The 24,118-nt window shown below is 52.9% G+C and overlaps 1 protein-coding gene across 1 annotated transcript in view; it reads right to left on the bottom strand.

Annotated features, from left to right (window-relative positions):
* LOC147097768 (mitochondrial adenyl nucleotide antiporter SLC25A23-like) overlaps positions 1-23,715 on the bottom strand; it is a 76,335-nt gene extending 52,620 nt beyond the window's left edge. The window contains exon 1 of the mRNA XM_085971865.1: positions 23,259-23,715. Within this exon, the coding sequence (XP_085827991.1) occupies positions 23,259-23,456 (198 nt within the window). The 5' untranslated portion in view covers positions 23,457-23,715. The remainder of the gene's footprint in view (positions 1-23,258) is intronic.
* Positions 23,716-24,118: the final 403 nt, after the last annotated feature.

Below are 24,118 nucleotides of genomic sequence, written 5' to 3' on the forward strand. Positions count from 1 at the left end.
GACACGGGGCAGTGAGCACAGGGGGTGATGGGTGAATGGGACTGGGTGCGAGTTAGGACACGGGGCAGTGAGCACAGGGGGTGATGGGTGAACGGGACTGGGTGCGAGTCAGGACACGGGGCAGTGAGCACAGGGGGTGATGGGTGAACGGGACTTGGTGCGAGTCAGGACACGGGGCAGTGAGCACAGGGGGTGATGGGTGAACGGGACTGGGTGCGAGTTAGGACACGGGCAGCAGAGTTTTGGATGAGCTGAAGTTTACGGAGGGTGGAATGTGGGAGGCCAGCCAGGAGTGCGTTGGAATAGTCGAGTATAGTGGTAACAAAAGCAGGGATGAGGGTTTCAGCAGCGGATGAGCTGAGGGTGGAGTCGGGAGATGTTACAGAGTTGGAAATAGGCGGCCTTATGTGGTCGGGAGCTCATCTCAGGGTCAAATATGACACCAAGGTTGCGAACAGTCTGGTTCAGCCTCAGACAGTTGCCAGGGAGAGGGATGCGGTCGGTGGCTTGGGAACGGAGCTAGTGACGGGGACCGAAGACAATGGCTTTGGTCTTCCCAATAATTGGAGGAAATTTCTGCTCATGCAGTGCTGGATGTCGGACAAGCATTCTGACAATTTAGAGACAGTGGAGGGGTCGAGAGAGTTGGTGTTGAGGTCTCAAGCTGGGTGTTCAACACAACCCGTGTCGCTTTAACAAGTTAGACCCTGACCAAAACTTTCCAAGCAGTAGTGACTCAATGATAGAAACATAGGAAGATCTATAGGATTGGCCGAGAAAATGTTACTGAGTAAAATAAAAGTCCCAGCACTGACTGTGTGTGTAACAGGACTGAGTGTCCCAGCACTGACTGTGTGTGTAACAGGACTGAGTGTCCCAGCACTGACTGTATGTGTAACAGGACTGAGTGTCCCAGCACTGCCTGTGTGTGTGTAACAGGACTGAGTGTCCCAGCACTGACTGTGTGTGTAACAGGACTGAGTGTCTCAGTCTGCAGGACGATATCGATGGGTTGGTCAGATGGGCGGAACAGTGGCAAATGAAATTTAACCCGGAAAAGTGCGAGGTGATGCACTTTGGGGGGACTAACAAGGCAAGGGAATACACAATGAATGGTAAGACCCTAGGCAAGACGGAGGGTCAGAGAGATCTGGGTGTGCAAGTACACAGATCCCTGAAGGCGGCGGAACAGGTGGATAAGGTGGTAAAAAAGGCATATGGGATACTTGCCTTCATTAGCCGAGGCATAGAATATAAGAGCAAGGAGGTTATGATGGAGCTGTATAAAACACTGGTTAGGCCACAGCTGGAATACTGTGTGCAGTTCTGGTCGCCACACTACAGGAAGGATGTGATAGCTTTGGAGAGGGTGCAGAGGAGATTCACCAGGATGCTACCAGGGCTGGAACGCTTCAGCTATGAAGAGAGACTGGGCAGATTGGGTTTGTTTTCCTTGGAGCAGAGGAGGCTGAGGGGGGACATGATTGAGGTGTACAAAATTATGAGGGGCATAGATAGGATGGATACTAAGGAGCTTTTTCCCTTAGTAGAAGGGTCAATAACTAGGGGGCATAGATTCAAGGTAAAGGGCGGGAGGTTTAGAGGGGATTTGAGAAATAACTTTTTCACCCAGAGGGTGGTTGGAGTCTGGAACTCACTGCCCGAAAGGGTTGTGGAGGCTGGAACCCTCACAACATTCAAGGAGCATTTGGATGAGCACTTGAAATGCCATAGCATACAAGGCTACGGACCAAATGCTGGAATATGGGATTAGATTAGACAGGGCGTGATGGCCGGCGCGGACACGATGGGCCGAAGGGCCTCTATCCGTGCTGTATAACTCTATGACTCTATGACACTGACTGTGTGTGTAACAGGACTGAGTGTCCCAGCACTGACTGTGTGTGTAACAAGACTGAGTATCCCAGCACTGACTGTGTGAGTAACAGGACTGAGTGTCCCAGCACTGCCTGTATGTGTGTAACAGGACTGAGTGTCCCAGCATTGACTGTGTGTATAACAGGACTGAGTGTCCCAGCACTGACACTGTGTGTGTAACAGGACTGAGTGTCCCAGCACTGCCTGCGTGTGTGTAACAGGACTGAGTGTCCCAGCACTGACTGTGTGTGTAACAGGACTGAGTGTCCCAGCATTGACTGTGTGTGGAACAGGACTGAGTGTCCCAGCACTGCCTGTGTGTGTGTAACAGGACTGAGTGTCCCAGCACTGACTGTGTGTGTAACAGGACTGAGTGTCCCAGCACTGACTGTGTGTGTAACGGGACTGAGTGTCCCAGCACTGACTGTGTGTGTAACAGGACTGAGTGTCCCAGCACTGACTGTGTGTGTAACAGGACTGAGTGTCCCAGCACTGACACTGTGTGTGTAACAGGACTGAGTGTCCCAGCACTGACTGTGTGTGTGTAACAGGACTGAGTGTCCCAGCACTGACTGTGTGTGTAACAGGACTGAGTGTCCCAGCACTGACTGTATGTGTAACAGGACTGAGTGTCCCAGCACTGCCTGTGTGTGTAACGGGACTGAGTGTCCCAGCACTGACTGTGTGTGTGTAACAGGACTGAGTGTCCCAGCACTGACTGTATGTGTAACAGGACTGAGTGTCCCAGCACTGACTGTGTGTGTGTAACAGGACTGAGTGTCCCAGCACTGACTGTGTGTGTAACAGGACTGAGTGTCCCAGCACTGACTGTATGTGTAACAGGACTGAGTGTCCCAGCACTGCCTGTGTGTGTGTAACAGGACTGAGTGTCCCAGCACTGACTGTGTGTGTAACAGGACTGAGTGTCTCAGTCTGCAGGACGATATCGATGGGTTGGTCAGATGGGCGGAACAGTGGCAAATGGAATTTAACCCGGAAAAGTGCGAGGTGGTGCACTTTGGGGGGACTAACAAGGCAAGGGAATACACAATGAATGGTAAGACCCTAGGCAAGACGGAGGGTCAGAGGGATCTGGGTGTGCAAGTACACAGATCCCTGAAGGCGGCGGAACAGGTGGATAAGGTGGTAAAAAAGGCATATGGGATACTTGCCTTCATCAGCCGAGGCATAGAATATAAGAGCAAGGAGGTTATGATGGAGCTGTATAAAACACTGGTTAGGCCACAGCTGGAATACTGTGTGCAGTTCTGGTCGCCACACTACAGGAAGGATGTGATAGCTTTGGAGAGGGTGCAGAGGAGATTCACCAGGATGCTACCAGGGCTGGAACGCTTCAGCTATGAAGAGAGACTGGGCAGATTGGGTTTGTTTTCCTTGGAGCAGAGGAGGCTGAGGGGGGACATGATTGAGGTGTACAAAATTATGAGGGGCATAGATAGGATGGATACTAAGGAGCTTTTTCCCTTAGTAGGAGGGTCAATAACTAGGGGGCATAGATTCAAGGTAAAGGGCGGGAGGTTCAGAGGGGATTTGAGAAAGAACTTTTTCACCCAGAGGGTGGTTGGAGTCTGGAACTCACTGCCCGAAAGGGTTGTGGAGGCTGGAACCCTCACAACATTCAAGAAGCATTTGGATTGATGTGCCTCAATAATCCCGAGACTCGATGTTAGCGAAACAAAACAAGGCTTTTATTAACTTAGAAGATAACACGCAGTGGAGAGTGGTATCTTCCATCTGGAGCTCTGCAGTACTGGATGTGAGGCCAGGCTGAGCTGGCTTACATAGAGGCCAGGTATGGGCGGAGCCCTACACACAACACATTCCATACATTCCAATATATAATACAATGGTGAGGAGAAACCTGAAACCAACCACAGTCACAGGCAATACAATGGTGAGGGGGAAACCTGAAACCAACCACAGTCACAGGCAGTGATGAATGGAATATTTCATCACATTCACCCCTTCTATAGATTTAGTCTGTTCGGGGGTTTGGTAGTCCTCTGCGACCGACGTGGCTGTTGTGGTGTCGGCTGGGTGTCCCCGGTGGCCTCCTGGGTCTCTGCCGGGGGTGCCGCCAGGGTTGTTGAAGGGGTAGTTGGTGGGGGTGCCGTTGGTCGATGTTCTTCCGGGGGTGATGAAAGAGTAGTGGGTGGATAAGAGTTGCTGTGGTCGTTGTTGCTGCTATTGCCGTGGTTGTTGTCGTTACCGGCTGGGGCGACGTCTTTTATTGACACGGTGTCCTCCCTTCCGTCGGCGTGCCGGACATACGCGTATTGGGGGTTGGTGTGGAGTAGGTGCACTGGCTCCACGAGAGGGTCCGTCTTATGGCCCCTCACATGCCTTCGCACGAATACCGGACCTGGGGTGGAGAGCCATGACGGCATGGATACGCCTGAGGTGGATTTCCGGGGAAAGCTAAACATTCGTTCATGAGGCGTGGCATTAGTGGCAGTACACAATAGCGACCGTATCGAATGGAGCACATCTGAGAGGACTTCCTGCCAGCGGGAGATAGGGAGGCCCTTGGTCCTTAGAGCTAGAGTGACTGCTTTCCATACTGTCCCGTTCTCTCGCTCCACTTGACCGTTACCCCGGGGGTTGTAGCTGGTGGTACGGCTCGTGGCGATACCCCTGGACAGCATGTACTGGCGTAGCTCTTCACTCATGAAGGACGCCCCCCTATCCGTGTGGATGTAGCTCGGCATACCGAACAGGCAGAACAGGCTGTTGAGGCATTTAATGACCGTGGCGCTGGTCATGTCTGGGCAGGGGAAGGCGAATGGGAACCGGGAGTATTCGTCCACAATGTTCAGGAAGTAAACATTGCGGTCGACGGACGGGAGGGGGCCCTTGAAATCTAAGCTGAGCCGCTCAAAGGGCCATGTAGCTTTGATTAAGTGGGCTCTATCAGGGTGGTAGAACCGAGGCTTGCACTCAGCGCAAGTGCGGCAGTTCCTGGTCAGAGACCGAACTTCCTCAATCGAGTAGGGTAAGTTGCGGGACTTTATGAAGTGGAACAGCCGCGTGACCCCTGGGTGGCAGAGGTCGTTGTGGAGGGTCTGTAGCCGGTCCCCGGTGGCGCTGGCACACATCCCTCGTGAGAGGGCATCTGGGGATTCGTTAAGGGCCCCTGGCCGGTAAATGATGTCATACTCGAAGGTGGAGAGCTCGATCCGCCACCTAAGAATCTTATCATTTTTGATCTGCCCCCTCTGTTTATTATTGAACATAAACGCTACCGACCGCTGGTCGGTAAGTAGGGTGAAGCGTTTGCCGGCTAGGTAGTGGCGCCAGTGGCGCACTGCCTCCACGATGGCTTGGGCCTCCTTTTCCACGGAGGAGTGTCTGGTCTCGGGCCCTTGGAGGGTCCTCGAGAAGAAAGCTGCGGGCCGCCCCGCCTGGTTGAGGGTGGCCGCCAAGGCAAAGTCAGACGCATCACTTTCCACTTGAAATGGAGTGTTCTTGTCCACTGCCTGTAGCGTGGCCCGCTCAATATCCTGCTTAATGCTTTTGAAGGCGGCGTGGGCCTCAGCAGAGAGCGGAAAAGAGGATGCTTTCAAGAGGGGGCGGGCTTTGTCGGAGTAGTTGGGGACCCATTGGGAATAATAAGAGAATAACCCCAGGCACCTTTTCAAGGCTTTGGGAGTGTTGGGCAGGGGCAGCTCCCGTAGGGGGCGCAATCGGTCGGGGTCTGGTCCGATTTCCCTATTCTCCACCACGCTGCCTAGTATGCAGAGGCGCGTGGTGTTGAAAACGCACTTGTCCTCGTTGTAGGTGAGGTTGAGTTTTTGTGCGGTTTTCAGGAACCTCTCGAGGTTCGAGTCGTGATCCTGCTGGTTGTGACCGCAGATGGTGACGTTGTCGAGGTAGGGGAAGGTTGCCTGCAAGCGGTGGTCATCGACCATGCGGTCCATCTCCCTCTGGAAGACCGAGACCCCATTCGTCACCCCAAAGGGGACTCTGAGGAATTGGTAGAGGCGTCCGTTCGCCTCGAAGGCGGTGTACGGGCGGTCCTCTGGTCTGATAGGGAGCTGGTGGTACGCTGACTTGAGGTCGATGGTGGAGAACACCCGGTATTGGGCGATTTGGTTCACCATTTCTGATATGCGGTGTAGCGGGTAGGCGTCTAGTTGGGTGTACCTGTTGATCGTTTGGCTATAGTCGATCACCATCCGTTTCTTCTCGCTACCCCTTACCACCACCACTTGGGCGCGCCACGGGCTATTGCTGCATTCAATAATGCGCTCTTTCAGGAGCCTGTCTACCTCGGTTGCGATAAACCGCCTGTCCTCCCAGCTGTACCTCCTGCTTTTGGTCGCTATTGGCCGGCAGTTAGGGGTAAGGTTCGCGAATAGCGAAGGCGGCTTTACCTTCAGGGTAGCCAGGCCGCACACTGTGAGGGGCGGCTGGGACCCACCGTACTTGAGCGTGGTGCTTTGGTGGTTGCACTGGAAATCCAGGCCCAAGATCACGCTCGCGCATAGATTCTTCATGATTAATACTTTAAAATTATCGTATACCGTCCCGTTAACGGACAATTGTACCGTGCAGTAACCCAGAATGGTCGATGTCTGGGTTTTATCAGCCATAGAGATGGTACCCCGAGTAGGGACCACCTTTAGGGAGAGTTGTTGTGCCAGTTCAGGGTGGATAAAACTCTCCGTGCTTCCACTGTCAATTAAACATTTAACCCGGCACCCGTTTACCTCGATGTCCAGCATTGATTTGGATAGCGGGTGGGGCCTGGTCTGGTCCACTGTGACCGATGCCACTGTAGGGCCCTGATCGAGACAAGATGGCGTCCACGCTGTCTGCTCACAAGACGGCGGACCCCACGAGGTCGGGCAAGATGGTGTCCAAGATGGCCGCTCCCACGGCGCACACGCGGCGGTGGCGGGTTTTGGTTTTCCGGCGGGGTTCCCTCTGCACACCTTCCCGAAGTGCCCCTTCTTACCGCACTTAAAGCAGGTGGTGCCTTTCGCCGGGCACAGGTTTCTGGTGTGCTTTGGCTGCCCGCAGAAGTAGCAGTTGGGTCCCCGACTTGTCGCGGCTGTCGTAGGGCTTCTGGGGGGAGAGCGGGGCCCCGACGGTGTCGGGCTGCCGGGTGGGGAAGATGCCTTCCAAGATGGCGGCGCCCTTGGTGCACACGTGGCGGCGTGGATGGCGCGGGCTGAAGAGTAGGCGTCCGAGTTTCTCTGGGCCACATCCAGGGATCGCGCGGTGTCCGCAGCCTGTTTCAGGTCCAATCCCGTTTTTTCCAGCAGTCTTTGCCGGATGTAAGTGGAGCTGAGGCCTGTGATAAAGACATCACGAACAAGCTCGTCGGTGTACACTGCGGCTTTTACATCTTGGCACTTGCAGTCTTTGCCAAGCATTTTCAGGGTGCCTAGGAACTCCTCCACCGATTCCCCAGGTCGCTGTGCGCGAGTGGCGAGCAGATGCCTAGCATACACCTCATTCGTAGGCTGCTGGTAATGCGCCTTTAAGATGTCGCAGGCGGCCAGGTACGTGTCGGCGTCTTGGATGAGGGGGTAAACCCGGTGGCTTACCCAATTCCGCAGAATTCCGAGTTTCATACTCGCAGCGTCCGTAGCGTCTTTGACGGCTGCGGAATTGTCCAGGAAGAATTCCATACACATAAACCAGTGTCTGAAGCGTGCTGATGCGTCCGGAGCATGCTGATGCTGATCCAAATCCAAACGTTCGGGTTTCAGGAGTTGATCCATTGTGTTGAAAAATAAGTTAATAAAATTGATGTGCCTCAATAATCCCGAGACTCGATGTTAGCGAAACAAAACAAGGCTTTTATTAACTTAGAAGATAACACGCAGTGGAGAGAGGTATCTTCCATCTGGAGCTCTGCAGTACTGGATGTGAGGCCAGGCTGAGCTGGCTTACATAGAGGCCAGGTATGGGCGGAGCCCTACACACAACACATTCCATACATTCCAATATATAATACAATGGTGAGGAGAAACCTGAAACCAACCACAGTCACAGGCAATACAATGGTGAGGGGGAAACCTGAAACCAACCACAGTCACAGGCAGTGATGAATGGAATATTTCATCACATGGATGAGCACTTGAAATGCCATAGCATACAAGGCTACGGACCAAATGCTGGAATATGGGATTAGATTAGACAGGGCGTGATGGCCGGCGCGGACACGATGGGCCGAAGGGCCTCTATCCGTGCTGTATAACTCTATGACTCTATGACACTGACTGTGTGTGTAACAGGACTGAGTGTCCCAGCACTGACTGTGTGAGTAACAGGACTGAGTGTCCCAGCACTGCCTGTATGTGTGTAACAGGACTGAGTGTCCCAGCACTGCCTGTGTGTATAACAGGACTGAGTGTCCCAGCACTGACACTGTGTGTGTCACAGGACTGAGTGTCCCAGCACTGACTGTGTGTAACAGGACTGAGTGTCCCAGCACTGACTGTGTGTAACAGAACTGAATGTCCCAGCACTGACTGTGTGTGTAACAGGACTGAGTGTCCCAGCACTGCCTGTGTGTGTGTAACAGGACTGGGTGTCCCAGCACTGACTGTGTGTGTAACAGGACTGAGTGTCCCAGCACTGACTGTGTGTGTAACAGGACTGAGTGTCCCAGCACTGACTGTGTGTGTGTGTAACAGGACTGAGTGTCCCAGCACTGACTGTGTGTGTGTGTAACAGGACTGAATGTCCCAGCATTCACTGTGTGTGTGTAACAGAACTGAGTGTCCCAGCACTGACTGTGTGAGTAACAGGACTGAGTGTCCCAGCACTGACACTGTGTGTGTAACAGGACTGAGTGTCCCAGCACTGACTGTGTGTGTGTAACAGGACTGAGTGTCCCAGCACTGACTGTGTGTGTAACAGGACTGAGTGTCCCAGCACTGACTGTGTGTGTGTGTAACAGGACTGAGTGTCCCAGCACTGCCTGTGTGTGTGTAACAGGACTGAGTGTCCCAGCACTGACTGTGTGAGTAACAGGACTGAGTGTCCCAGCATTGACTGTGTGTATAACAGGACTGAGTGTCCCAGCACTGACACTGTGTGTGTAACAGGACTGAGTGTCCCAGCACTGACTGTGTGTGTAACAGGACTGAGTGTCCCAGCACTGACTGTGTGTGTAACTGTGATGAAATATTTCCATTCATCACTGCCTGTGACTGAGATCGGTTTCAGTGTCATTTCCCTTCCCCCAGACCTCATTGTATTGTGTACTGGAATGTGCTGTGTTGTATACTGGAATGTGCTGGAATGTGCTGTGTGCAGGGCTCCGCCCATACCTGGCCCCGTTTGTAAGCTAGCTTCAGTCTAGCCCCAATCTCCAGAAGGACGACATCTCTCTCGCTTACGTGTTTCGTTCTAAGTTAATAAAAGCCTTGTTTTGTTCTGCTACCTTCGAGTCTCGGAATTATTGAGGCACATCAATTTTATTAACTTATTTTTTCAACACTATGGATCAACTCCTGAAACCCGAACGTTTGGATTTGGATCAACATGCTCCGGACGCATCAGCACGCTTCGGACAATGGTTTGAGTGTATGGAATTCTTCCTGGACAATTCCGCAGCCGTCAAAGACGCTACGGACGCTGCAAGGATGAGACTCGGAATTCTGCGGAATTGGGTAAGCCACCGGGTTTACGCCCTCATCCAAGACGCCGAGACGTACCTGGCCGCCTGCGACATCTTAAAGGCGCATTACCAGCAGCCTACGAATGAGGTGTATGCTAGGCACCTGCTCGCCACCCGCGCACAGCGACCTGGGGAATTGGTGGAGGAGTTCCTAAGCACCCTGAAAATGCTTGGCAAAGACTGCAAGTGCCGAGATGTAAAAGCCGCGGTGTACACTGACGAGCTTGTTCGCGATGCCTTCATCACAGGCCTCAGCTCCACTTACATCCGGCAAAGACTGCTGGAAAAAACGGGGTTGGACCTGAAACAGGCTGCGGACACCGCGCGATCCCTGGATGTGGCCCAGAGAAACTCGGACGCCTACTCTTCAGCCCGCGCCGTCCACGCCGCCACGTGTGCACCGAGGGCGCCGCCATCTTGGAAGGCATCTTCCCCGCCCGACAGCCCGACACCGGCTGGGCCCCACTCTCCCCCCAGAAGCCCTACGACAGCCGCGACGCGTCAGGGACCCAACTGCTACTTCTGCAGGCAGCCAAAGCACACCAGAAACCTGTGCCCGGCGAAAGGCACCACCTGCTTTAAGTGCGGTAAGAAGGGGCATTTCGGGAAGGTGTGCAGAGGGAACCCCGCCGGAAAACCTGCCACCGCCGCGTGTGCGCCGTGGGAGCGGCCATCTTGGACGCCATCTTGCCCGACCTCGTGGGGTCCGCCATCTTGTGAGCAGACAGCGTGGACGCCATCTTGTATCGATCAGGGCCCTACAGTGGCATCGGTCACAGTGGACCAGACCAGGCCGCACCCGCTATCCAGATCAATGGTGGACATCGAGGTAAACAGGTGCCGGGTTAAATGCTTAATTGACAGTGGAAGCACGGAGAGCTTTATCCACCCAGAACTGGCACAACAACTCTCCCTAAAGGTGGTCCCTACTCAGGGTACCATCTCTATGGCTGACAAAACCCAGACATCGACCATTCTGGGTTACTGCACGGTACAATTGTGCGTTAACGGAACTGTATATGATCATTTTAAAGTATTAATCATGAAGAACCTATGTGCGAGCGTGATCTTGGGCCTGGATTTCCAGTGCAACCACCAAAGCATCACGCTCAAGTACGGTGGGTCCCAGCCGCCCCTCACAGTGTGCGGTCTGGCTACCCTGAAGGTAAAGCCACCTTCGCTATTCGCGAACCTTACCCCTAACTGCCGGCCAATAGCGACCAAAAGCAGGAGGTACAGCTGGGAGGACAGGCGGTTTAGATACATAGATACATAGAGATAGGAACAGGAGTAGGCCATTCGGCCCTTCGAGCCTGCTCCGCCATTCAATGAGATCATGGCTGATCTTACCAGTTCAGTACCCCGTCCCCGCCTTTTCTCCGTAACCCTTAATCCCCTTAGCCTTCAGAAATATATCCAATTCTCTCTTGAAAATATTTATTGAATTAGCCTTCACAGCCCTCTGTGGCAGGGAATTCCACAGGCTCACCACTCTTTGAGTGAAGAAATTCTTCCTCATCTCTGTTTTAAATGATTTGCCCGCTATTTTTAGACTGTGGCCCCTGGTTCTGTGCTCCACGGCCATTGGAAACATTCTCTCTGAATTCAGCCTGTCCAGGCCTGCCATAATTTTATATGTTTCGATGAGATCCCCTCTCAATCTTCTAAACTCCAGTGAGTACAAGCCCAAACTATTTAATCTCTCTTCGTAGGTCATTCCCGCCATTCCAGGTATCAGCCTGGTGAATCGCCGTTGCACTCTTTCCATGGCAAGAACATCCTTCCGCAGATGGGGCGACCAAAACTGTACACAATACTCCAGATGCGGTCTCACCAGCACCTTGTACAGCTGTAGTAAGGTATCCCTATTCCTATACTCGAACCCCCTTGATATGAAGGCCAACATACCATTTGCCTTCTTAATCGCCTGTTGCACCTGCATGCTCTCCTTCAGTGACTGGTGCACAAGAACACCCAGGTCCCTCTGCACTTCCCCATCTCCCAATCTATTGCCATTTAGATAATAATCTACCCTCCTGTTTTTACCCCCAAAGTGGATAACCTCGCATTTATCCACATTATAGTGCATCTGCCACGTATCCGCCCATTCCCCCAACCTGTCCAAATCGCACTGTAGCCTCCTGACATCCTCATCAGAGCCCACCCCTCCTCCTAGTTTAGTGTCGTCAGCGAATTTGGAAATATTGCATCCAATTCCCTGATCCAGATCATTTATATATATTGTGAACAGCTGGGGTCCCAAGACAGATCCTTGCGGCACCCCGCTGGTCACTGCCTGCCACTCCGAAAACGAGCCGTTTATTCCGGTTTATCGCGACCGAGGTAGACAGGCTCCTGAAAGAGCGCATTATTGAACGCAGCAACAGCCCGTGGCGCGCCCAAGTGGTAGTGGTAAGGGGTAGCGAGAAGAAACGGATGGTGATCGACTATAGTCAAACGATCAACAGGTACACCCTACTAGACGCCTACCCGCTACCCCGCATATCAGAAATGGTGAACCAAATCGCCCAATACCGGGTGTTCTCCACCATCGACCTCAAGTCAGCGTACCACCAGCTCCCTATCAGACCAGAGGACCGCCCGTACACCGCCTTCGAGGCGAACGGACGCCTCTACCAATTCCTCAGAGTCCCCTTTGGGGTGACGAATGGGGTCTCGGTCTTCCAGAGGGAGATGGACCGCATGGTCGATGACCACCACTTGCAGGCAACCTTCCCCTACCTCGACAACATCACCATCTGCGGTCACAACCAGCAGGATCACGACTCGAACCTCGAGAGGTTCCTGGAAACCGCACAAAAACTCAACCTCACCTACAACGAGGACAAGTGCGTTTACAACACCACGCGCCTCTGCATACTAGGCAGCGTGGTGGAGAATAGGGAAATCGGACCAGACCCCGACCGATTGCGCCCCCTACGGGAGCTGCCCCTGCCCAACACTCCCAAAGCCCTGAAAAGGTGCCTGGGGTTATTTTCTTATTGTTCCCAATGGGTCCCCAACTACTCCGACAAAGCCCGCCCCCTCTTGAAAGCATCCTCTTTCCCGCTCTCTGCTGAGGCCCACGCCGCCTTCAAAAGCATTAAGCAGGATATTGAGCGGGCCACGCTACAGGCAGTGGACGAGAACACTCCATTTCAAGTGGAAAGTGATGCGTCTGACTTCGCCTTGGCGGCCACCCTCAACCAGGCGGGGCGGCCCGTAGCTTTCTTCTCGCGGACCCTCCAAGGGCCCGAGATCAGACACTCCTCCGTGGAAAAGGAGGCCCAAGCCATCGTGGAGGCAGTGCGCCACTGGCGCCACTACCTAGCCGGCAAATGCTTCACCCTACTTACCGACCAGCGGTTGGTAGCGTTTATGTTCAATAATAAACAGAGGGGGAAGATTAAAAATGATAAGATTCTTAGGTGGCGGATCGAGCTCTCCACCTTCGAGTACGACATCATTTACCGGCCAGGGGCCCTTAACGAATCCCCTGACGCCCTCTCACGAGGGATGTGTGCCAGCGCCACCGGGGATCGGCTACAGACCCCCCACAATGACCTCTGCCACCCAGGGGTCACGCGGCTGTTCCACTTCATAAAGTCCCGTAACTTACCCTACTCGATTGAGGAAGTTCGGTCCCTGACCAGGAACTGCCGCACTTGCGCTGAGTGCAAGCCTCGGTTCTACCGCCCAGATAGAGCCCATTTAATCAAAGCTACACGGCCCTTTGAGCGGCTCAGCTTAGATTTCAAGGGCCCCCTCCCGTCCGTCGACCGCAATGTTTACTTCCTGAACATTGTGGACGAATACTCCCGGTTCCCATTCGCCTTCCCCTGCCCAGACATGACCAGCGCCACGGTCATTAAATGCCTCAACAGCCTGTTCTGCCTGTTCGGTATGCCGAGCTACATCCATACGGATAGGGGGGCGTCCTTCATGAGTGAAGAGCTACGCCAGTACATGCTGTCCAGGGGGATCGCCACGAGCCGTACCACCAGCTACAACCCCCGGGGTAACGGCCAAGTGGAGCGGGAGAACGGGACAGTATGGAAAGCAGTCACTCTAGCTCTAAGGACCAAGGGCCTCCCTATCTCCCGCTGGCAGGAAGTCCTCTCGGATGTGCTCCATTCGATACGGTCGCTATTGTGTGCGGCCACTAATACCACGCCTCATGAACGAATGTTTGTCTTTCCCCGGAAATCCACCTCAGGCGTATCCATGCCGTCATGGCTCTCCACCCCAGGTCCGGTACTCGTGCGAAGGCATGTGAGGGGCCACAAGACGGACCCTCTCGTGGAGCCAGTACACCTACTCCACGCCAACCCCCAATACGCATATGTCCGGCACGCCGACGGAAGGGAGGACACCGTGTCCATAAAAGACGTCGCCCCAGCCGGCATCGACAACAACCACGGCAATAGCGGCAACGATGATCACAGCAACTCTTACCCACCCACTACTCTTTCATCACCCCCGGAAGAACACCGACCAACGACACCCCCACCAACTACCCCTTCAACAACCCTGGCGGCACCCCCGGCAGAGACCCAGGAGGCTACCGGGGACACCCAGCCGACACCCGCGGCACCGCAACAGCCACGTCGGTCGCAGAGGACTATCAAACCCCCGAACAGACTAAATCTATAGAAGGGGTGAATGTGATGAAATATTTCCATTCATCACTGCCTGTGACTGAGATCGGTTTCAGTGTCATTTCCCTTCCCCCAGACCTCATTGTATTGTGTACTGGAATGTGCTGTGTTGTATACTGGAATGTGCTGTGTGTAGGGCTCCGCCCATACCTGGCCCCGTTTGTAAGCTAGCTTCAGTCTAGCCCCAATCTCCAGAAGAACGACATCTCTCTCGCTTACGTGTTTCGTTCTAAGTTAATAAAAGCCTTGTTTTGTTCTGCTACCTTCGAGTCTCAGAATTATTGAGGCACATCAGTAACAGGACTGAGTGTCCCAGCACTGACTGTGTGTGTAACAGGACTGAGTATCCCAGCACTGACTGTGTGAGTAACAGGACTGAGTGTCCCAGCACTGCCTGTATGTGTGTAACAGGACTGAGTGTCCCAGCATTGACTGTGTGTATAACAGGACTGAGTGTCCCAGCACTGACACTGTGTGTGTCACAGGACTGAGTGTCCCAGCACTGACACTGTGTGTGTCACAGGACTGAGTGTCCCAGCACTGACTGTGTGTAACAGGACTGAGTGTCCCAGCACTGACTGTGTGTGTAACAGGACTGAGTGTCCCAGCACTGCCTGTGTGTGTGTAACAGGACTGAGTGTCCTAGCACTGACTGTGTGTGTAACAGGACTGAGTGTCCCAGCACTGACTGTGTGTGTAACAGGACTGAGTGTCCCAGCACTGACTGTGTGTATAACAGGACTGAGTGTCCCAGCACTGACTGTGTGTGTAACAGGACTGAGTGTCCCAGCACTGCCTGTGTGTGTGTAACAGGACTGAGTGTCCCAGCACTGACTGTGTGTGTAACAGGACTGAGTGTCCCAGCACTGACTGTGTGTGTAACAGGACTGAGTGTCCCAGCACTGACTGTGTGTGTGTGTAACAGGACTGAGTGTCCCAGTACTGACTGTGTGTGTAACAGGACTGAGTGTCCCAGCACTGACTGTGTGTGTGTAACACGACTGAGTGTCCAAGCTGTAAGGAGGGATGATATCTTAGCAGGTTCCTCTGATGAGGCCATATGGGTAGAACTTAAAAACAAAAAGGGGGAAGCACTTTGCTGGGAGTGTACTGTAGGCCTCCAAACAGTCAGGGGGAGATAGAGGAACAGATATGTAGGCAAATCTCAGAGAAGTGTAGAAATAAAAGGGTAATAATAGTAGGGGATTTCAACTTCCCCAATGTTAACTGGAATAGTCAGAGTGTGAAAGGCTTAGAGGGTGCGGAATTCTTAAAGTGCTTCCAGGAGAGCTTTTTGAACCAGCATGTAGAAAGTCCTACAAGAGAGGGGGCGGTACTGGACCTAATTCTAGGGAATGTAGCCGGGCAATTGGTAGAAGTGTCAATAGGAGAGCATTTTGGTGACAGTGACCATAATTCGGTGAGATTTAAGGTAGTCATGGAAAAGGACAAAGATGGACCGGAAATAAAGGTTCTAAATTGGGGGAAGGCTGATTTTTATATGATAAGGCAGGATCTGGCCAAAGTGGACTGGGATCAGCTACTTGTAGGAAAATTCACATCAGAGCAGTGGGAGTCTTTCAGAAAGGAAATAGAGAGAGTACAACGCCAACATGTTCCCGTAAAGGTCAAGGGTGGGACCAACAAACCCAGGGAACCCTGGATGTCAATGGATATACAAGAATGGATTAAGAAAAAAAGGGAGGCTTTTGGCGGATACAAAGGACTAAAAACAGTGGAAGCCCTAGAGGAGTATAGAAAGTGCAGGGGGGGGTACTTAAAAAAGAAATTAGGAGAGCGAAGAGGGGGCATGAAAAACACTGGCGGGAAAAATAAAGGAAAATCCCAAGGTGTTTTATAAGTATATTAAGGGCAAGAGGATAACCAGGGAAAGAGTAGGGCCCATTAGGGACCAAAGTGGCAATCTGTGTGTAGAGCCGGAAGATGTGGGTGAGGTTTTAAATGAATATTTTGCATCTGTGTTCACTATGGAGAAGGATGATGTAGGCATAGAAATCAGGCAGGGGCATTGTGATATACTTGAACAAATTAGTATTGAGAGGGAGACTAGCGGTTTTAGCAGGCTTAAAAGTGGATAAATCCCCAGGCCCTGACGAGATGTATCCCAGGCTGCTGTGTGAGGCAAGGGAGGAGATTGCAGGGGCTCTGACACAAATTTTCAAAACCTCTCTGGCCACAGGGGAGGTGCCAGAGGACTGGAGAACAACTAACGTAGTACCATAATTCAAGAAGGGTAGTAGGGATAAACCAGGGAATTACAGGCCAGTGAGCCTAACATCAGTGGTAGGGAAATTATTGGAAACAATTCTGAGGGACAGAATTAGTCTCCACTTGGTGAGGCAAGGATTAATCAAGGTAGAAGCATGGCTTTGTCAGGGGGAGATCATGTCTAACCAATTTGATTGAATTTTTTGAGGGGGTGACTAGGTGTGTGGATGAGGGTAGTGCAGTTGATGTAGTCTACATGGACTTCAGTAAGGCTTTTTACAAAGTCCCACATGGGATCCAGGGCAATTTGGCACATTGGATCCAAAATTGGCTTAGTGGCAGGAGGCAGAGGGTGATGGTCGAAGGTTGTTTTTGTGACTGGAAGCCTGTATCCAGTGGTGTACCGCAGGGATCGGTGCTGGGTCCTTTGCTGTTTGTGGTCTACATTAATGATTTAGATATGAATGTAGGAGGTATGATCAGTAAGTTCGCAGATGACATGAAAATTGGTGGAGTGGTAAATAGCGAGGAGGGAAGCCTCAGGCTACAGGACGATATAGACGGGTTGGTCAGATGGGCAGAACAGTGGCAAATGGAATTTAACCCTGTAAAGTGTGAGGTGATGCATTTTGGGAGGACTAATAAGGCAAGGGAATTCACAATGAATGGTAGGACCCTAGGAAGGACACAGGATCAGAGGGACCTTGGTGTGCATGTACATAGATCTCTGAAGGCAGCAGGACAGGTAGATAAGGTAGTTAAAAAGGCATATGGGATACTTGCCTTCATTAGCTGAAGCATAGAATATAAGAGCAGGGAGGTTATGATGGAGCTGTACAAAACGCAAGTTGGGCCACAGCTGGAATACTGCGTGCAGTTCTGGTCGCCACACTATAGGAAGGATGTGATTGCATTGGAGCGGGTGCAGAGGCGATTCACCAGGATGTTACCTGGGCTGGAGCGCTTCAGCTATGAAGAGAGACTGGACAGGCTGGGGTTGTTTTCCTTAGAACAGAGAAGGCTGAGGGAGGACCTGATTGAGGCGTACAAAATTATGAGGGGCATAGATAGGGTAGATAGAAAGGAACTTTTCCCCTTAGTAGAGGGGTCAATAACCAGGGGGCATAGTTTCAAGGTAAGGGGCAGGAGGTTTAGAGGGAATTTGAGGAAAAACTTTTTCACCCAGAGGGTGGTTGGAATCTGGAACTCACTGCCTGAAAGGGTGGTAGAGGCAGGAACCCCCACAACATTCAAGAAGCATTTAGATGAGCACTTGAAACGCCATAGCATACAAGGCTACGGACCAAGTGCTGGAAAATGGGATTAGAATAGACAGGGCTTGATGGCTGGCGCAGACACGATGGGCCAAAGGGCCTCTTTCTGTGCTGTATAACTCTATGACTATGACTCTATGACACGGACTGTGTGTGTGTAACAGGACTGAGTGTCCCAGCACTGACTGTGTGTGTAACAGGACTGAGTGTCCCAGCGCTGACTGTGTGTGTATCAGGACCGAGTGTCCCAGCGCTGACTGTGTGTGTAACAGAACTGAGTTTCCCAGCACTGACTGTGTATGTAACAGGACTGAGTGTCCCAGCACTGACTGTATGTAACAGGACTGTGTGTCCCAGCACCGACTGTGTGTGTAACAGGTCTGAGTGTCCCAGCACTGACTGTGTGTGTAACAGGACTGAGTGTCCCAGCACTGACTGTGTGTAACAGGACTGAGTGTCCCAGCACCGACTGTGTGTGTAACAGGACTGAGTGTCCCAGCACTGACTGTGTGTGTGTGTGTAACAGGACTGAGTGTCCCAGCACTGACTGTGTGTGTGTTGTGATGAAATATTCCATTCATCACTGCCTGTGACTGTGGTCGGTTTCAGTGTCATTTCCCTTCCCCCAGTCCTCATTGTATTGTTCATTGGAATGTGCTGTGTGTAGGGCTCCGCCCATACCTGGGCCCCTTTTGTAAGCTAGCTCAGTCTGGCCTCAGTCTCCAGAAGGAAGATATCTCTCTCTCTTACGTGTTACTTTCTAAGTTAATAAAAGCCTTATTTTGTTTCGCTAACATCGGGTCTCGGAATTATTGAGGCACTTCAATTTTATTAACTTATTTTTCAACACTATGGATCAACTCCTGAAACCCGAACGTTTGGATTTGGATCAACATGCTCCGGACGCATCAGCACGCTTCGGACACTGGTTTGAGTGTATGGAATTCTTCCTGGACAATTCCGCAGCCGTCAAAGACGCTACGGACGCTGCGAGGATGAGACTCGGAATTCTGCAGAATTGGGTAAGCCACCGGGTTTACCCCCTCATCCAAGACGCCGATACGTACCTGGCCGCCTGCGACATCTTAAAGGCGCATTACCAGCAGCCTACGAATGAGGTGTATGCTAGGCATCTGCTCGCTACTCGCGCACAGCGACCTGGGGAATCGGTGGAGGAGTTCCTAAGCACCCTGAAAATGCTTGGCAAAGACTGCAAGTGCCGAGATGTAAAAGCCGCAGTGTACACTGACGAGCTTGTTCGCGATGCCTTTATCACAGGCCTCAGCTCCACTTACATCCAGCAAAGACTGCTGGAAAAAACGGGGCTGGACCTGAAACAGGCTGCGGATACCGCGCGATCCCTGGATGTGGCCCAGAGAAACTCGGACGCCTACTCTTCAGCCCGCGCCGTCCACGCCGCCACGTGTGCACCGAGGGCACCGCCATCTTGGAAGGCATCTTCCCCGCCCGGCATCCCGACACCGGCGGGGCCCCGCTCTCCCCCCAGAAGCCCTACGACAGCCACGACGCGTCAGGGACCCAATTGCTACTTCTGCGGGCAGCCAAAACACACCAGAAACCTGTGCCCGGCGAAAGGCACCACCTGCTTTAAGTGCGGTAAGAAGGGGCACTTCGAGAAGGTGTGCAGAGGGAACCCTGCCGGAAAACCAACCGCCGGAAAACCCGCCACCGCCGCGTGTGCGCCGTGGGAGCGGCCATCTTGGACGCCATCGTGCCCGACCTCGTGGGGTCCGCCATCTTATGAGCAGACAGCGTGGACGCCATCTTGTATCGATCAGGGCCCTACAGTGGCATCGGTCACAGTGGACCAGACCAGGCCGCACCCGCTATCCAAATCAATGGTGGACATCAAGGTAAACGGGTGCCGGGTTAAATGTTTAATTGACAGTGGAAGCACGGAGAGTTTCATCCACCCTGATCTGGCACAACAACTCTCCCTAAAGGTGGTCCCTGCTCAGGGTACCATCTCTATGGCTGATAAAACCCAGACATCGACCATTCTGGGTTACTGCACGGTACAATTGGGCGTTAACGGAACTGTATATGATAATTTTAAAGTATTAATCATGAAGAACCTATGTGCGAGCGTGATCTTGGTCCTGGATTTCCAGTGCAACCACCAAAGCATCACGCTCAAGTACGGTGGGTCCCAGCCGCCCCTCACAGTGTGCGGTCTGGCTACCCTGAAGTTAAAGCCGCCTTCGCTATTCGCGAACCTTACCCCTAACTGCCAGCCAATAGCGACCAAAAGCAGGAGGTACAGCTGGGAGGACAGGCGGTTTATTGCGACCGAGGTAGACAGGCTCCTGAAAGAGCGCATTATTGAACGCAGCAACAGCCCGTGGCGCGCCCAAGTGGTAGTGGTAAGGGGTAGCGAGAAGAAACGGATGGTGATCGACTATAGTCAAACGATCAACAGGTACACCCAACTAGACGCCTACCCGCTACCCCGCATATCAGAAATGGTGAACCAAATCGCCCAATACCGGGTGTTCTCCACCATCGACCTCAAGTCAGCGTACCACCAGCTCCCTATCAGACCAGAGGACCGCCCGTACACCGCCTTCGAGGCGAACGGACGCCTCCACCAATTCCTCAGAGTCCCCTTTGGGGTGACGAATGGGGTCTCGGTCTTTCAGAGGGAGATGGACCGCATGGTCGATGACCACCACTTGCAGGCAACCTTCCCCTACCTCGACAACGTCACCATCTGCGGCCACAATCAGCAGGATCACGACTCGAACCTCGAGAGGTTCCTGGAAACCGCACAAAAACTCAACCTCACCTACAACGAGGACAAGTGCGTTTTGAACACCAAGCGCCTCTGCATACTAGGCAGCGTGGTGGAGAATGGGGAAATCGGACCAGACCCCGACCGATTGCGCCCCCTACGGGAGCTGCCCCTGCCCAACACTCCCAAAGCCCTGAAAAGGTGCCTGGGGTTATTTTCTTATTATTCCCAATGGGTCCCCAACTACTCCGACAAAGCCCGCCCCCTCTTGAAAGCATCCTCTTTTCCGCTCTCTGCTGAGGCCCACGCCGCCTTCAAAAGCATTAAGCAGGATATTGAGCGGGCCACGCTACAGGCAGTGGACGAGAACATTCCATTTCAAGTGGAAAGTGATGTGTCTGACTTCGCCTTGGCGGCCACCCTCAACCAGGCGGGGCGGCCCGTAGCTTTCTTCTCGAGGACCCTCCAAGGGCCCGAGATCAGACACTCCTCCGTGGAAAAGGAGGCCCAAGCCATCGTGGAGGCAGTGCGCCACTGGCGCCACTACCTAGCCGGCAAACGCTTCACCCTACTTACCGACCAGCGGTCGGTAGCGTTTATGTTCAATAATAAACAGAGGGGGAAGATTAAAAATGATAAGATTCTTAGGTGGCGGATCGAGCTCTCCACCTTCGAGTACGACATCATTTACCGGCCAGGGGCCCTTAACGAATCCCCTGACGCCCTCTCACGAGGGATGTGTGCCAGCGCCACCGGGGACCGGCTACAGACCCTCCACAACGACCTCTGCCACCCAGGGGTCACGCAGCTATTCCACTTCATAAAGTCCCGCAACTTACCCTACTCGATTGAGGAAGTTCGGTCTCTGACCAGGAACTGCCGCACTTGCGCTGAGTGCAAGCCTCGGTTCTACCGCCCAGATAGAGCCCACTTAATCAAAGCTACACGGCCCTTTGAGCGGCTCAGCTTAGATTTCAAGGGCCCCCTCCCGTCCGTCGACCGCAATGTTTACTTCCTGAACATTGTGGACGAATACTCCCGGTTCCCATTCGCCTTCCCCTGCCCAGACATGACCAGCGCCACGGTCATTAAATGCCTCAACAGCCTGTTCTGCCTGTTCGGTATGCCGAGCTACATCCATACGGATAGGGGGGCGTCCTTCATGAGTGAAGAGCTACGCCAGTACATGCTGTCCAGGGGGATCGCCATGAGCCGTACCACCAGCTACAACCCCCAGGGTAACGGCCAGGTGGAGCGAGAGAACGGGACAGTATGGAAAGCAGTCACTCTAGCTCTAAGGACCAAGGGCCTCCCTATCTCCCGCTGGCAGGAAGTCCTCTCGGATGTGCTCCATTCGATACGGTCGCTATTGTGTACGGCCACTAATGCCACGCCTCATGAACGAATGCTTGTCTTTCCCCGGAAATCCACCTCAGGCGTATCCATGCCGTCATGGCTCTCCACCCCAGGTCCGGTACTCGTGCGAAGGCATGTGAGGGGCCACAAGACGGACCCTCTCGTGGAGCCGGCACACCTACTCCACGCCAACCCCCAATACGCATATGTCCGGCACGCCGACGGAAGGGAGGACACCGTGTCCATAAAAGACGTCGCCCCAGCCGGCATCGACAACAACCACGGCAATAGCAGCAACGACGATCACAGCAACTCTTACCCACCCACTACTCTTTCATCACCCCCGGAAGAACATCGACCAACGGCACCCCCACCAACTACCCCTTCAACAACCCTGGAGGCACCCCCGGCAGAGACCCAGGAGGCTACCGGGGACACCCAGCCGACACCCGCGGCACCACAACAGCCACGTCGGTCGCAGAGGACTATCAAACCCCCGAACAGACTAAATCTATAGAAGGGGTGAATGTGATGAAATATTCCATTCATCACTGCCTGTGACTGTGGTCAGTTTCAGTGTCATTTCCCTTCCCCCAGTCCTCATTGTATTGTTCATTGGAATGTGCTGGAATGTGCTGTGTGTCGGGCTCCGCCCATACCTGGGCCCCTTTTGTAAGCTAGCTCAGTCTGGCCTCAGTCTCCAGAAGGAAGATATCTCTCTCTCTTACGTGTTACTTTCTAAGTTAATAAAAGCCTTATTTTGTTTCGCAAACATCGGGTCTCGGAATTATTGAGGCACTTCATGTGTGTCACAGGACTGAGTGTCCCAGCACTGACTGTGTGTGTGTGTCACAGGACTGAGTGTCCCAGCACTGACTGTGTGTGTGTGTCACAGGACTGAGTGTCCCAGCACTGACTGTGTGTGTGTGTGACAGGACTGAGTGTACCAGCACTGACTGTGTGTGTGTATAACAGGACTGACAGTCCCACCACTTAAAGATAGACCGAAAGAGAAACAGAGAGAGAAAAAGATGAAGTGAAACAAAGTGAGATACAGAGAGAGGAAGTTAAACAGAGACAGAGAGAGCTTGAAACTAAATGTGTTCATGTCTCCGAGAGAGCTGTTAGTTGAAAGGTTAAGTTATGTAAGTTGATGAGGGAGAACCTGTGTACCGTACCTCACGGTTCCTGATACAACCTCAGAGCTCACAGATCTACCCCCTGGTGTTTCAGTGTGTGACGGACGGGACAGGACCTCCGATGTGTGATGAGGTCCTCGCACCACCCTTACTATCATATTATTAAGTGTGTCTCTCTGTGAACAAGCCCCTGCCTCTGCTCCCAGATGGTGACAGGGAACGGTTCCCCAGGAAGCTGAAAAGGTTGGCTCGCTTATGTTGGATGGATTTGAATCCCGGGAGGAGGATGAGAACATTAAATGAAAGATACTGTGCCTGCTCTGTGTCTGCTCTTGTCAACATGCCCATCGATCTCAGGCCTTCGCCCAGCTCAGTCATGTCCACACGCCCATCCTTATTGGTATCAAATTGCTGGAAAAGCTCAGCCCATTTCTTCTCCCTCTCGGCGTCTTGTTCCTCCTCTCTGGCTCCTTTTGCCGATGTTACTCTCCACCTCCACAAAGGTTTCCCCATTTCCGCAGGCTGCGACTGACTACACACTCGCTGGCGAGACACGGCACCTAGTCTCGGCTACGAAGGAAGCTTTGAGGTTTTGCATGAAGTGTGAATCAGCGGAGAGGTGCCACAGAAGTCGCAGGTTTCCTTGACCCCGGGCAGACATTATCAGGGGCTGATGTTACTACCCTCTAATCATAGCAAACCTGTCTGACCAGCTCTCGCCCCCACCTCCCTGCAACAGTTACCAGCGGTGACTGGAGTAGGAAGCTGCTGGTGTAGAGTTAAAACACCGGGGGAGAGAGTTCAAAGCTAAATCTGCTGTTTTATGTCACCTCCTACCTCAATTCTTAGACATGACGGAACAGCCTCAGCATTCTTCAACTCAGGGGGCTTGCTGCTCGCTTTATCATGTCAGAATAAAAGCAGGAGATACATCGTGGGTCATCTGTCTGTAAAGGGAGAAGTCAGGTTATTGACAGGGCACAGAAGGAGGCCATTCAGCACAGGCACGATGGGCCGAATGGCCTGCTGTGCTATATTACTCTATGATTCTATTAACACTTTGAGCCTTCATCAGCCCCTTGAACAGGCAATGTTTGGTCAGGTTTGGGCAAAATAAAGAGGGACAGGGGGAGAAGGCGAGGGAAGGGGGGGGGGAGGGAGAGAATCAGGGCACA

The sequence above is a fragment of the Somniosus microcephalus genome, chromosome 31 (genome assembly GCF_052327205.1).
Source record: "Somniosus microcephalus isolate GS21.2 chromosome 31, FLI_Smic_1.0, whole genome shotgun sequence".
Lineage (NCBI taxonomy): Eukaryota > Metazoa > Chordata > Chondrichthyes > Squaliformes > Somniosidae > Somniosus > Somniosus microcephalus.